Consider the following 12,258-nt stretch of genomic DNA (forward strand, 5'->3'; position numbering starts at 1 on the left):
ATTAAACATTTAAAAGCGCATTTTTAATGTATTTATATGGAAGACCATATTTGTAAAAGATATAAACAACGAATTAATTATGTTTTATAAGCTACAAAAGTTTTCAAATACTTGAATTATTTATATATTGGTCATTGGACAGACTGACATAAACATTTTCGAATTTTAGTTTGAAAAATTCGCGCTTAAAATACCGCAAAAGGTTATTTTGTTTATTTTGCGTAAATTTAAATAAAAATTCATTAAAACTTAAGGTTATTAGGACATTTACAGTGAATATTACTTTAAGAACTTAGACATGGCAATTCCTGGATCAATTGGAAAGGATAACTTGGTATATAATAAAAAATTCTTGTATTTTAATGAAAATGCTAATTTTGAAGTTTTTCAGGATATCAGCTTTCGACTTAATAGCAAAACCAATGTATTTGACGGTTCCTCAAATACATTGACTAACGCAAAAGCAAACATTGTAGCATCAGCAAGCAGTTTTGGACTGGTTTTTGTAGGTTCTTCAAATGCTGAAATTTTTGCTATATGTACAAAAGATCTGGAACTTCCAACAGCATTAAATCAAAATGCTCCTGTCCGAAAAATATCTATACCATCGCCTGTTACTCAATTAGCTACAAATTGTGATGGTTCAATTTTAGCTGTTGATGTTAAAATCAATGGAATTCCGCATATCCAGTTGTATTCAGTTCCTTCATTTTTAAATCCCGTAAGTTAATTAATCATATATTTAACAAAATATAACTTACCTATTCCTGTTTTTAGAATATTCAAAAAATCAGAGAATTTCGAGTATCGGCCGATAATGCAAGTTCAACTCAATTGTGCTGGAATCCAGTAATTAGTTCAATTCTAGCTGTTTGCACTGAAAGTGGTGGACTGAATTTATATTCATTTAAAGATCAAGGTGTTGAATTTCACAATATAGATCCGTCATTAAAGGCAAAATGTTGTTGTTGGTCACCAAAGGGCAAGCAAATAGTTGCTGGTTTCGTGAATGGAAAATTAATGCAATTTAATATGGAGTTAAAGCCGGCAAGAACAATTGAATGTCCACCAACTATATTTCAAGGCGGTAACTTTGATGTGATTGCTGTTCAATGGCTATCCACTTATCAATTTGCTATCGCATTCCTGAGTCATCAAGAGGAATCAAGACCAAGTAATTACTTTATTATTATTTTTTTCAATTATATTATCTTTTATTTGGCTTAGATAAGTATTTATTAAGTTCTCAAAAATAAGTAACTAAACAAGTTGTGCGTCAACTCGGAAGCACATGTGAGACTTTTTATTGTCACCAATTAAATTCACTTCAATTTCTGTTTTCATTGATGGATAACTGCTCTTAATAGGTGCTTCTACGAAATAAACTGCTTCGTCATTAGCATTTAATGGACATTGCCCTTCTTTCAAGTGAGCACATCCATTTTGGTGCTCTGTTGGAAGATTAATTGGAACTTTGAGGGTCCAAACTTTTGCAGACAGTTGTGGTGTCAGAGTTTTTGTTGCCTCATTCGCTGTGAATCTAATTTCTGCTGATAAATCACTTCCTTTATGAAATTTGCATGGTGACTTTTCACAACCTTTGATAGTCACACTTTTTGGAATTTCCAACGACGAAGAACCTAGAAATTAAAATTAAAATTTTTATCAAAATATTGTGCAATTTCAAACTATTACTTACATGATTTCACTTCAAGAGAATAGCTTACAGCAAATAATGATGCTAAAATGACAAAAACAGTAAACTTCTTCATTCTATAAAAAATAATATCTTACTGATTCGATATTCCCAATAATCGTGATTTTTATTCGCATATCTTATCAGCAAATTGTCAGGTCTTTATCAAAAATATGATTCATGAATTAAACCAATCAATACTTCAAAAAAATATTTTATTGGCAGCTATGATAAAATAAGTAGTAATTTTTACAACATGTTCAGTAAAAGTTGGTGAAATTTTTGAGAATTTCGTCGATATAGAGCTAAATTAGATTATCAAGAAATTCACACCTGTCTATTATTTTTTTTTCAATAATTTAGTTTTGCACATACTAAATGCACCAAAGGCCGGTCCTCCACAATATATTGTCTACAATGATGTTTGCTACAGCACTTCGGAAGTTCGACCAAGCAAAATGTACTTGCAATATATTCAACAATGGGGAATGTTACTTGTTGCTTCCGCAAATTGTGTTGATGTGAGCTTTTTAAGAATTAGCAAGCCTGGTGATATTCCAGAATGGATACAAGAATTTCCAAATGATCAATATCCAGCTGAAATGCCATTAACACCAGAAAAAGACGAATCTTTTCCAATAGGATTTGAATTTGAAACAGGATGTACAAATAAATTGTTACAAGAAGATGGGAGTCCATATCCTGTTATGCCAATGATTCATTTAGTGTCGACATATGGTGTAATGTGCTCGTTTTATGTCCTTAACACTACATCTACTTATGTAGATATATGTTCACCACCACGTCCAATAGACCCAAGAGTCCAGAGCTTATTTACAGCAATCAATGTGCCTGCAAATGTGACAAAAAATCAACAGGAAGAAAGTGTTTTCAAAACACCAACAAAATTAGAAGCACCTGCACCGATTAGCACTTCTACACCAGCGGCACTTCCGAAAGCAAATTTATTTGGATCAGTTCCAAATGCATCACCTTTCAGTTTAGCTCCTCAAAGTCAATCAAATACATTTAGTGGATTTTCAATGGCACCAAATTTGCAGCCACAAGTTAAACCACAGCCAGTACCAACGACATTCCAAATGCCAATATCAAAACCAGCAATTGCTCCAACTCAGCCAATGGCTCAGCCTAAACAAGCAGTTCCTCAAAATCAGCCGTTAATTACCATTCCACCGACTTATAATCCACAAATGACACAACAAAAAACGGAAGTCAAAGAAATTGCAGTTAGTGAAAAATTGACTGAAGCTGAGGATGAACAGATTTACTTAAAAATGATCCAAGATGAAATGAAGGCATTCGAACTAGAATTAAACTTCATTATGGAGAAATCCAAATCGTTAAAAGTCAATATTGGAACTAAAGAAGAATCAGCAGAAATGAGACAAAAATTAGAGGAACTTGATGAATTGAAAAAAGAAGCGAATGAGACAATAGAATCATTAAAAAGTGATATACAGACGAACAGACTCGGATTAACTGAAATGTTTTCAATGGTATACGAAGCAAAATCGAAAATTGATCAATCAAATAACGAAAGATCCATTATAAAGGCACATAATCAAATTCAGGATCGTACTATTAAAAGAACATTAGATATGTTAAAGAAAATGATATCACAATGCGAGATGCAAGTTCATGTTGTCGTACAGCTACTGAATAGCCAATGGGCCAATTACCAAGACAGTTTGGGAAAGAATAAGAAGAATAAGATGCACGTACCAAGCTTGGAAAATGTATATCAGACATTGACGAAACAACAAGAAATTGTCTATAATTTAGGTGTGAAATTGAATTGTTTAAAGACAAAACTAGGCATTTGTGATGATGTTAAGAAACAAAAGAATGCGAATGTTAATGTCACAATTGAGTCTTTGTCCGATTCAATCATCTCTATGTCATTGATCGATCAAGTGCAAAATGAAAAGTCTAAAATGACTTCAAAAAAGCTTAAAAATCTTATCAACTATTTGAATAACAGAGAAGTAGTTACAATTAAGCCACAAAGACCGAAATTGCCTGGTCTAAATTCTGAAATTATTATTGAAAAGAAAATTCAAGCAATTAAGAATTTAAAGAAGCCAGAGACTAAAAAACCTGTTGCTCCCCAGCCAAAAGAGCCTGTTCCCCAATCAAAACCAACTACAGTTGTTCGAACAGTTCAAAATGTCCCAAAAACACAACCATCTGAATCAGTTTTTGATTTCACAACAATGCAGCAGCAGCAAAGTACTCAAAAACCAGCAATTTTCACTCCAGTTACGAATATTGTACCTCAACCTCAATTATCTTTTGGAAAAAAATCAGAGGAACCGACAAAAAGTTCAGGATTTTCATTTGGCAGTGCTTTACAAACAGTTCCTCAATCAAATTTCGGACTAAGTTTGAGCACATCAACTAAATCAGGACTAAATTTAAGCACATCGGTTAATCCAATTAATTTGGGAAATTCTTCAATGCCACCAACTTTATTTTCTACAAGTGGCTTAAATATTGACAAAGGTAAGGAAGAACCGTCAATAATTCCGAAAATCCCACAAGCAACTCCAAAAACGACATCAGAAGCCAAGCCGTTATCCAGTACAAATGTAACAGTTTCTGCAAACTTTTCTGTTCCATTGCCTGCAAAATCATCTTCATCAAATGCTAAGGAAGTACTAAAAGTTGAAGAGAAAAAACAAGAAGAACCAAAACCACTTACAACAACTGAATCTACATCATTTACATTCTCATTGCCTGGAAAGAAAGATTCAACGGCATCGAATAAACCAGCTTCTGTTATTACATTTGGAAACTCTCCATCAACAGCATCCGACAGTGTAAAAAGCGCATTTTCATTTGGTTCCGCACCTAATGCTTTCAGTTTTGGAAGTGCAAATAAAAATAGTGAAGAAAAAACCACTACTCCTAGTACAACATCAATTTTCTCGGGAGGTGCATCATTCGGTTTTGGAGATGCTACCAAATCATCATCTAGTGGAAATACATCAATTTTCAGCGCTTCTTTGCCCGTGCCACAAATTCCAAAAACTGTCGAGGAATTGAAAGTTTCTTCAACGACTACTATTGTCACTACTGCAAGCTCGTCTAGTTCTAGTGCCCCTATTTTCGGAATTAGCACATCAGCGGCACCGCCTTCAGATAGCAAATCATCGTAAGTTATGTTTTTCATTTAATTCATCTCCATAAGTTTTATTTATTGTCCTAAATGTAAACTTCTTATTAAAGAAAGAATCTAAATTTTATTTACATTTATATATTTATTACACAGATTCTCATTTGCAAACTTTGGAAGCTCAATAACTAGTTCAACACCGGCCCCTGTAACTTCCATTACGTCACAAAGTACTTCGATTTTTGCTCAAAAAAGTGAATCAATTAAAGCACAAGAAGTTTCTAGCAGCACACCTGCAGATTCAAACACTGCGCCTGCACCAAGTTTAGTCCCGTCTTCAACTAACGATTTTGTTCTTCAAGGATTAAATATTTGTTCTCCTACGACAACTTCGACAAGTTCTACGACAGCTTCTACGAATATATTCGCATCTCCATTAACGAAAACGGAAACATCAACAATTTTTGGAAGCAGTACTTTTGCTGATGCTTTTGGAACTCCTAGTGCGGCAACAACAAAAGCTTCGATATTTTCAACACCTCCTTCTACAGTTACTACAACCGCATCAAGTTCTACACCAGTAACAAGTACAACACAAACTGAATCGATTTTTGGACAAGCTGTAAAAACATCACAAGCAACTTCAGCATTTGGTGGGCTTGATTTAAGTACAAAGTCACCTACAAATACTGCCTTTGGTCAATCACTTGTTAAGCCTGATCAATCAGTTTTTGGTCAATCTGCAACTAATGTGACTTCAACGCCTCCAACAACAGGAGCATTCAGTAATATTTTTGCTGCTGCAGCTGCCAATATTGAATCAAAACCTACGAATATTTTTGGAAGTACTCCAGCAACGTCACCATCAAATATTTTTGGAAGTGCCACAACTCAAACCTCATCAACTACTTCTTCTGTTTTCGGATCACAACAATCAACTGGAATTTTTGGTCAGGCACAGTCAAATCAGCCTTCACAGAGTTCGATTTTCGGACAAACTGCTGCAACAACTTCAAGTAGTTCTGTTTTTAGTCAAGTTGCATCAACTACATCCAGTGGACAAACTTTTGGTCAAGTCACTACGACAGCTTCGACTGGATCTATTTTCTCACAAGGATCGTTTTCGTCACCAAATACAGCAGGGAGCATTTTTGGCGGAGCAGCTACTCAAACTCAATCGCCTTTTGGTGGTGCTACATCAGGCTCAATTTTCGGCTCTACAAGTCAATCAAGTCAACCAACCTCGTCAATATTCGGTGGTTCGAGTACTTTTGGACAAAGTGCATCAGCACAGCCAAGTTCAAATATTTTTGGAAGTTCTGGAGCAGCAAACACTTCGACAAGTCCTTTTGGAGGAAACATTTTCACGCAGAATCAAAGTCAATCCACTTTTGGGGGAAATGCAACGTTTTCCAATACTTTTGGGCAAAGCTCATTTGGAACTGGTGGTTCTATATTCAGTCAACAACAGAATCAGCCAGTTTTTGGCGGCGGTGCGACATTTGGAAGTCCGAAATCAAATATTTTTGGTGCAGCAGTTCCTCCTTCCCCACAGAGTCCCCAACAAGGCAACAACATTTTTGAACAACTTGGTCAGCAACAGTCAGGAAATTTGTTCGGAAGTTTAGCACAAGCTACACAACCACCTCAACAACAAGGAGGAGGATTCAGTGGAAGTGCATTCTCAAGTTGGCGCTAAATTTGTGTTATTTAAGGAACTGATGTTATGTAAATTTTTGTTTAGATAATAAACGTATTTCAATAAAATTTCAAAAAATACTGTCATATCCAGAGCAATTCTCATAGAATTTAATTTTTAATCCACAAAACTTTTCGTGAAAATTCTCTTCCAACTTCAGTTATTTAATGTCATATCCACAGCACATTTTCAATATAATTTTCACACTTCTTCTTAGCATTGTTTTAATTGTTTTCGTTAAAAGGATAGAATTAAGGAACAACTTTTTAAAAAGATCAACGAATGAAAACCTTAAAATCAAATGAACAGAAACAGAAAACGAAGCGAGTGTGGCAATTGCGGTTAGGTATGATTTTCATCTCAATTTTCAGTTCTTTCATAGACAGCAAACTACATTTAATTGATGGCATGCTTACTTCCGCACAATTAACGATGAAAAGGAACTTTATCTTTTCTTTTTGCTGAATTATCCTTTTTTCAATGTGATGAGATGGGCTCCTTTCATTTGCAGTAAACGTTGACAAAAAATTAATAGCATTAAATTGAGTTTAGCTTCGTTGAAATGTATGTGTATGTAATGGAAATATGGCATTTTATGGTTTAAAAAAAAAAGACATGAAATTATTGATGTTACAGAGAGGTATTTATGGGAAGGAGGCACTATATTATTTCATAATTCATAATAAAAATTTATCTTCTTTCTCTTTCTCTCTTTTCCTGAAGTGTTGAGAATTGAAATTCAAGCAAAAGAAAATAACGGTCATTAAAAATTTAAAAAATAATCGAAGTTCAAAATTCTGAAAGAAAGTTCAAAGTTTGAACTTAATAAAAGAGGAATTTTCCGGAGAGAAATTCATTGGAGTTTCAACACTCAAGTTGGAAACATCAAAAGGAAGAAGGATACTAAGGGATAAATATAAATAGCAAAAGGTTTAAAGAGTACTTTTCATGACAAAATAAAGGAAAAAATGTTTAAGGGTACTTTAAAGTGTACTTTTAGGGACAAAAGGATAAAGTTCCTCACCACGAAAAAGAGAAACAGATGACAAAATTTCATAGGAGTATTGAACACATGAATAAAAGGGTTTTAAAGGGCAATAGCATAAGATTCAAATGGTGTTGGCACTATGGGAAGAACAGAGCATCTCTGTGCAGTACAGAGCTAAATTCCGCGGAAAAGATTTTACGATTTTCCACATGAAGTCACTCGATAAGAACGAGTACTACTCTAATTTTTTTAAAATACATATGACATGAAAAAAGCTGATCGTTTTACCAGACGGCTTAACATTCATTATGTTGAGAGAAAATTTAATAAAAAAATGCTGTTAATGGAATGCTAAGAATATGTGCAGTATGCATTAAAATTGTCAGCTTATGTGTATGTGTAAATGCATTAATCTATGAATATTTTATATGGATATGGCCGCTCTTAATTTTATGCTTTAAATTAAAGTCAAAGGAGCAATTTTTTGAAAATAATCTTGAACTTTAGTTTTAAAAAAAAAATTTTTAAGACAAGTGTTACGCTTTAATATGCAATTTTTAGACAACAGAAATCACCACAAAAAAATTAACAACAAAAAGGTGCAAAAAATATTTTTATTCGCATAAAAGAATTACAATAAAGGAAAGAAAAAGGAAAAGGTATAAGGAAATTCAATCACGCGACTCAGCGAAAAAACACGGGACAAAAATGTAATTAAAAAGTCATTTGCATATTAAAGGCTTTCGCAGGCAAGTGTTAAGGATTTTTTTCCAATCCTTTTCATTTCATTTCCAACCCTATATTGTTGTCTGCGATTTACATAGTTAAATCTTTTCTCCAAGTCGGTAAAGGAAGGCATAAATCATTTCAATTAAAAGGAATTTTTATTTCATTTGTTTATGCGACTGTAGCGTTTATCCTTCATTCATTATTCATTAGACAATCCGTGCTAAAAGCTTCTCTTTGTTTTTTCTCGTAAATTTACATTATAACACTATTATTTAAAGGAATATACATGTGGTCATGTAAGGGCCGTTCACTTATTACGTTTCCCAAAAAAAAAACTTTCAAAACCCTTTCCCCTCTTCGTTACAGATTTCTCATTTGTTTAAGCTGTTTCAAAATCGTAGACCCTCTACCTTCTAAAAAGCAATCGTAATTAGTTAAAGGTCTCTAAAGCTTCGTCCTAAATCAAACCATCAAACTGCACCAAGCATTTATATGCGCACAAATATTTAAATTTCTCGTTCCGAAACAATGATTTTTTTAAGTACATATATTAATAAACCATTAAATTCTGTACAGTTAATACTGCAATCCAGTAAATACAAAATATCCCAAATTCTGCATCATTATTAATAAGGCTAAATCGGCGTGGAAGCAAGAACAAAAAATTATAGATAATTGTTCATATCCTCAATTTATGAAAAGCTTTAACTCTAGCTTAAAAGCATGAAAACTTTTTTCACACCACAAAAATAAGGTTAAATTTTTTGCAATTTAAAGATTATTCATTTGTGGTTTTATGCTCAAGCGTTCATAAAATGGAATGGGGTGCTCAAACCAAAGAGACAGAAACACAGAGAAAGTTTCTCGTCCACAAAGGAATTAAACCATTCATTCCATGTTGATGAACCAACAAAGTGTTATCAATTAACATAAATTTAAATGTATGTGTAGTTGTTGGAAGTCAAAGATGCTTCAAATATTCTCCCTACAGTCTTAAGTGCTGCATCATCATCATCATATTCATCAGAATATTATGGAAACAATTTAGAGTAAAAATATATGAAAATAAAGAAATGAATTTTAATTTCTTACTAAATGAAAGCAAAGAAAAACTTTACATGTTTTTTAAGTTATTTTAATGGCGAATATGAAACATGTAAAATTATTGTCGACTGGATTAGGGGTAAATTGTCTATTGTACCAGTATTTTAGTACCAGTATTTAGTACTGAAAAATCCTCTTTAAGCCTTTTTATATTTTTCCTTAAAACGCATTGAATGTTCAAACTCGAATGAGTTTCTCTCCGAAAAATTCCTTATTTAATACTGAAAATTTGCGCCAAAAATTACTGGAGTTTAAACTTTAAACTGGTCTTTTGAATTTCAGTTACTTTTTAAATCCTGTATGACAATTAGCTACTTTTGAATTGAATTTCAATTTTCAAGAAGTTTTGTACGTTTTCTGATTGTTTAGTGCTTTATAATGATAATAAAAGGAACAATTCTAATCCCAATTTTTAGAACAAATAGACAAAGAAATCTAAAATTTCAAAAGATGTTTGACTTCGTACATGATTCATTAAATTGAATTTTTATGATCCTTTTAGTATCAGAGCATTAGCATCACACATAACTTTTCTCTTTGTAAATAAGAAATTATTTCTCATCCCCACAAAATTCACCCCCAACCTTAAAGAAATTTGTGCATGAAGTGCCACAACTACGGACAATATCACAAACTATTCTCGTCATGCACTTCGCATTAATGAGATGAAAAATCTTAAGTAAGTAAGGAAGTGGAACATTAAAAGAGATTATAAAGTTCTTAAGCATTGGGAAGATAGCATTATACATTATTATAATAAACTTTTTGTGTTTTTAATGTTACGTGATTCTCTTAAGAGTTTCAGTCTCTCTCACTCTCTTATTCTCCATGGATAATTCATGACATTTTTCTCGCTCACAAAAGACGAGCATAAGACAATAGAATTGTGGGTGATAAATTAAAACCACAAAATCTTTTTTTTCTTCAGATGCATATTTTTTCGTGTACATTTTTATGGCATTGTTAATTTGGCAATTAAATTTTTTTGCATTAAACTTCTCTCATTTAAAAAATTATGCATAATTGATGTTGAACAATGTTATGGCTATATAAAGCCATAATCCCTTATTACTGGTTTTGAGCTCTCAATTCCATAAGATAATTTCGAATTTCATACGTAACGAATGTAACTGTTTTCAGAAGGATGTCTTTTTTTCTATAGATGTTTTTATTTTGGCTAGCATGATTCTGATATGAAGCCAGATTAGGAGTACGGATGATACTAGTCAAATAGAATTTTTTATAAAAAAGCCTCTCAGCTTGAGGGCTATGGAAGTGTTTAAATTTGACGTCTATCAATAAGTATTCTAAAAATTACAATAGGTAAATAAATAAAATTCAAATTTGCAAAAATCGTTAAATATTTAAACTCTATAAAGTGCGTTTTTGTCATTTACATACAAAACTAACAAATCTTTCTAAAGCATTTTTATGTTAATGCTTCTTTCTCTTACGTACATGACACTGGCATAAAAGCATAAAACTGCACTTCCTGATTCTAAAACATAAAAGAACGACTAAAGAGTTGGTGTGAAAATTAATCCCGTATTTTTATGGCTCCATCTGTCTCTCGTACTTTCATAAAACATTCCATAAACGCCCAACGTTTCAGTTTTGTGTATGTACATTTACAATTTTTTTTTTCTTCATTGCGAATGTAACACTTTGGGATCTGAAGGAAAGAAAAAAATGTATATTTTTTAATTTTTATGGCTTTTTCCTGTTGTGTTGAAAGTTTTATGTATTTTTATGTTCCCTCTGCATGCCACATGAAATATAAAAAAAAAGTTAAAATCCTGAAATAATGCTTCCAATCAATGGCTTTCTTTTTATTTTTATTCTCTATATATATGTATATGCACGAGGATATTTGCAGTATAAACTCTGTAAAGTTCAATTATCTATTTATGGCGCATGAAGAAGAACAAAATTCTTGGTGATTAGTTGCAGTAAGATAGGCTTAAAGTGGAGTAATTCAGTTGCGCTGTTGGAGTGAAATTTATATTAACAAAAGCTTTAAATAATTATTATTTTAATTATTAAGGTAGTTAAATCACACAAAAACCCTTCGGCGTAAATGTATATAATTGCTTCATGAACAGCTGTCATTATCGTTAATTAAGTTATCAACTTCGGAAGTTTTCAATAAATAAATTATCAATTTCTATAATGAACTGTTGCTGTAACTTGTTTTACAAGGTAAATATCTGTTTATTATCAAAAAATGTCAACAACTAAATCTCGTTACAACTTACCGGTTCCACTTCTGCTTGTTTACTCTATTGAACTTATGCCTTTCTCTAAAAAATTTACCGCATTCAGTGTCTCAAGTTTCAAACTACATTATTGTTTTTATATAGGACTGGTCAGTCAGTCAATCTGACGTAAAATAACTAGGAACAATATTTTTTTTTGTCGCAAGTTCCACTGGAATTAAATAAATATTTCACTCCTGAATTCTCCTTGCATTCATTCATTTCATTAAGCCTCCTCTGTTAATTCCCACTTTTTGCAATGCTCTTTTTGCACTAGTTACAATGTACAGCAATTTGGAATGAAGCCAATAGAGGAAAAGGTAGCGGACAAAAATTGATATGAGGAAGACAATGCTAATAGTAAGCTCATGTCTTCTTCCAAGTTTTTCTTATAATTTAATTTTATAAAATAAAAATGTATAGCACTAATTACACTTCATGTAGCATTTTTTAAATGTTAGACAATTAAATGGATTGCTAATAATCGATAGAGGAAAGGGTCGTTGACTCACAAAGAGGTAAACGAGATTTGAGCAAAAGATATTCTAAAAATTCTTATCAGAAGAATGCAAAATATTTGTAGTAAAAATTTAATAGGATTTTTGAAATAAAATAAATTACCTAATGGAAAAATAGATTAATTAGATTTAT

General features: G+C 32.4%; 2 protein-coding genes across 2 annotated transcripts; one reads left to right on the forward strand and one right to left on the reverse strand.

Moving 5' to 3' along the window:
- Positions 1-194: 194 nt before the first annotated feature.
- Positions 195-6,640, forward strand: Nup214 (nuclear pore complex protein Nup214). The gene is made up of 5 exons (XM_070647383.1): positions 195-334; positions 392-721; positions 778-1,174; positions 2,060-4,871; positions 4,989-6,640. The coding sequence occupies exons 1-5, from the start codon at positions 299-301 to the stop codon at positions 6,529-6,531; spliced, it is 5,118 nt and encodes a 1,705-aa protein (XP_070503484.1). The 5' UTR covers positions 195-298; the 3' UTR covers positions 6,532-6,640.
- On the reverse strand, positions 1,179-1,801 carry LOC139095856 (NPC intracellular cholesterol transporter 2-like). Its single transcript, XM_070647384.1, has 2 exons — positions 1,700-1,801; positions 1,179-1,640 (listed from the first exon to the last, which is right to left on the reverse strand). The coding sequence occupies exons 1-2, from the start codon at positions 1,770-1,772 to the stop codon at positions 1,261-1,263; spliced, it is 453 nt and encodes a 150-aa protein (XP_070503485.1). The 5' UTR covers positions 1,773-1,801; the 3' UTR covers positions 1,179-1,260.
- Positions 6,641-12,258: the final 5,618 nt, after the last annotated feature.

Source organism: Chironomus tepperi, unplaced genomic scaffold (assembly GCF_022539635.2).
Source record: "Chironomus tepperi strain 1889 unplaced genomic scaffold, CSIRO-AGI_Ctep_v1 contig_376, whole genome shotgun sequence".
Lineage (NCBI taxonomy): Eukaryota > Metazoa > Arthropoda > Insecta > Diptera > Chironomidae > Chironomus > Chironomus tepperi.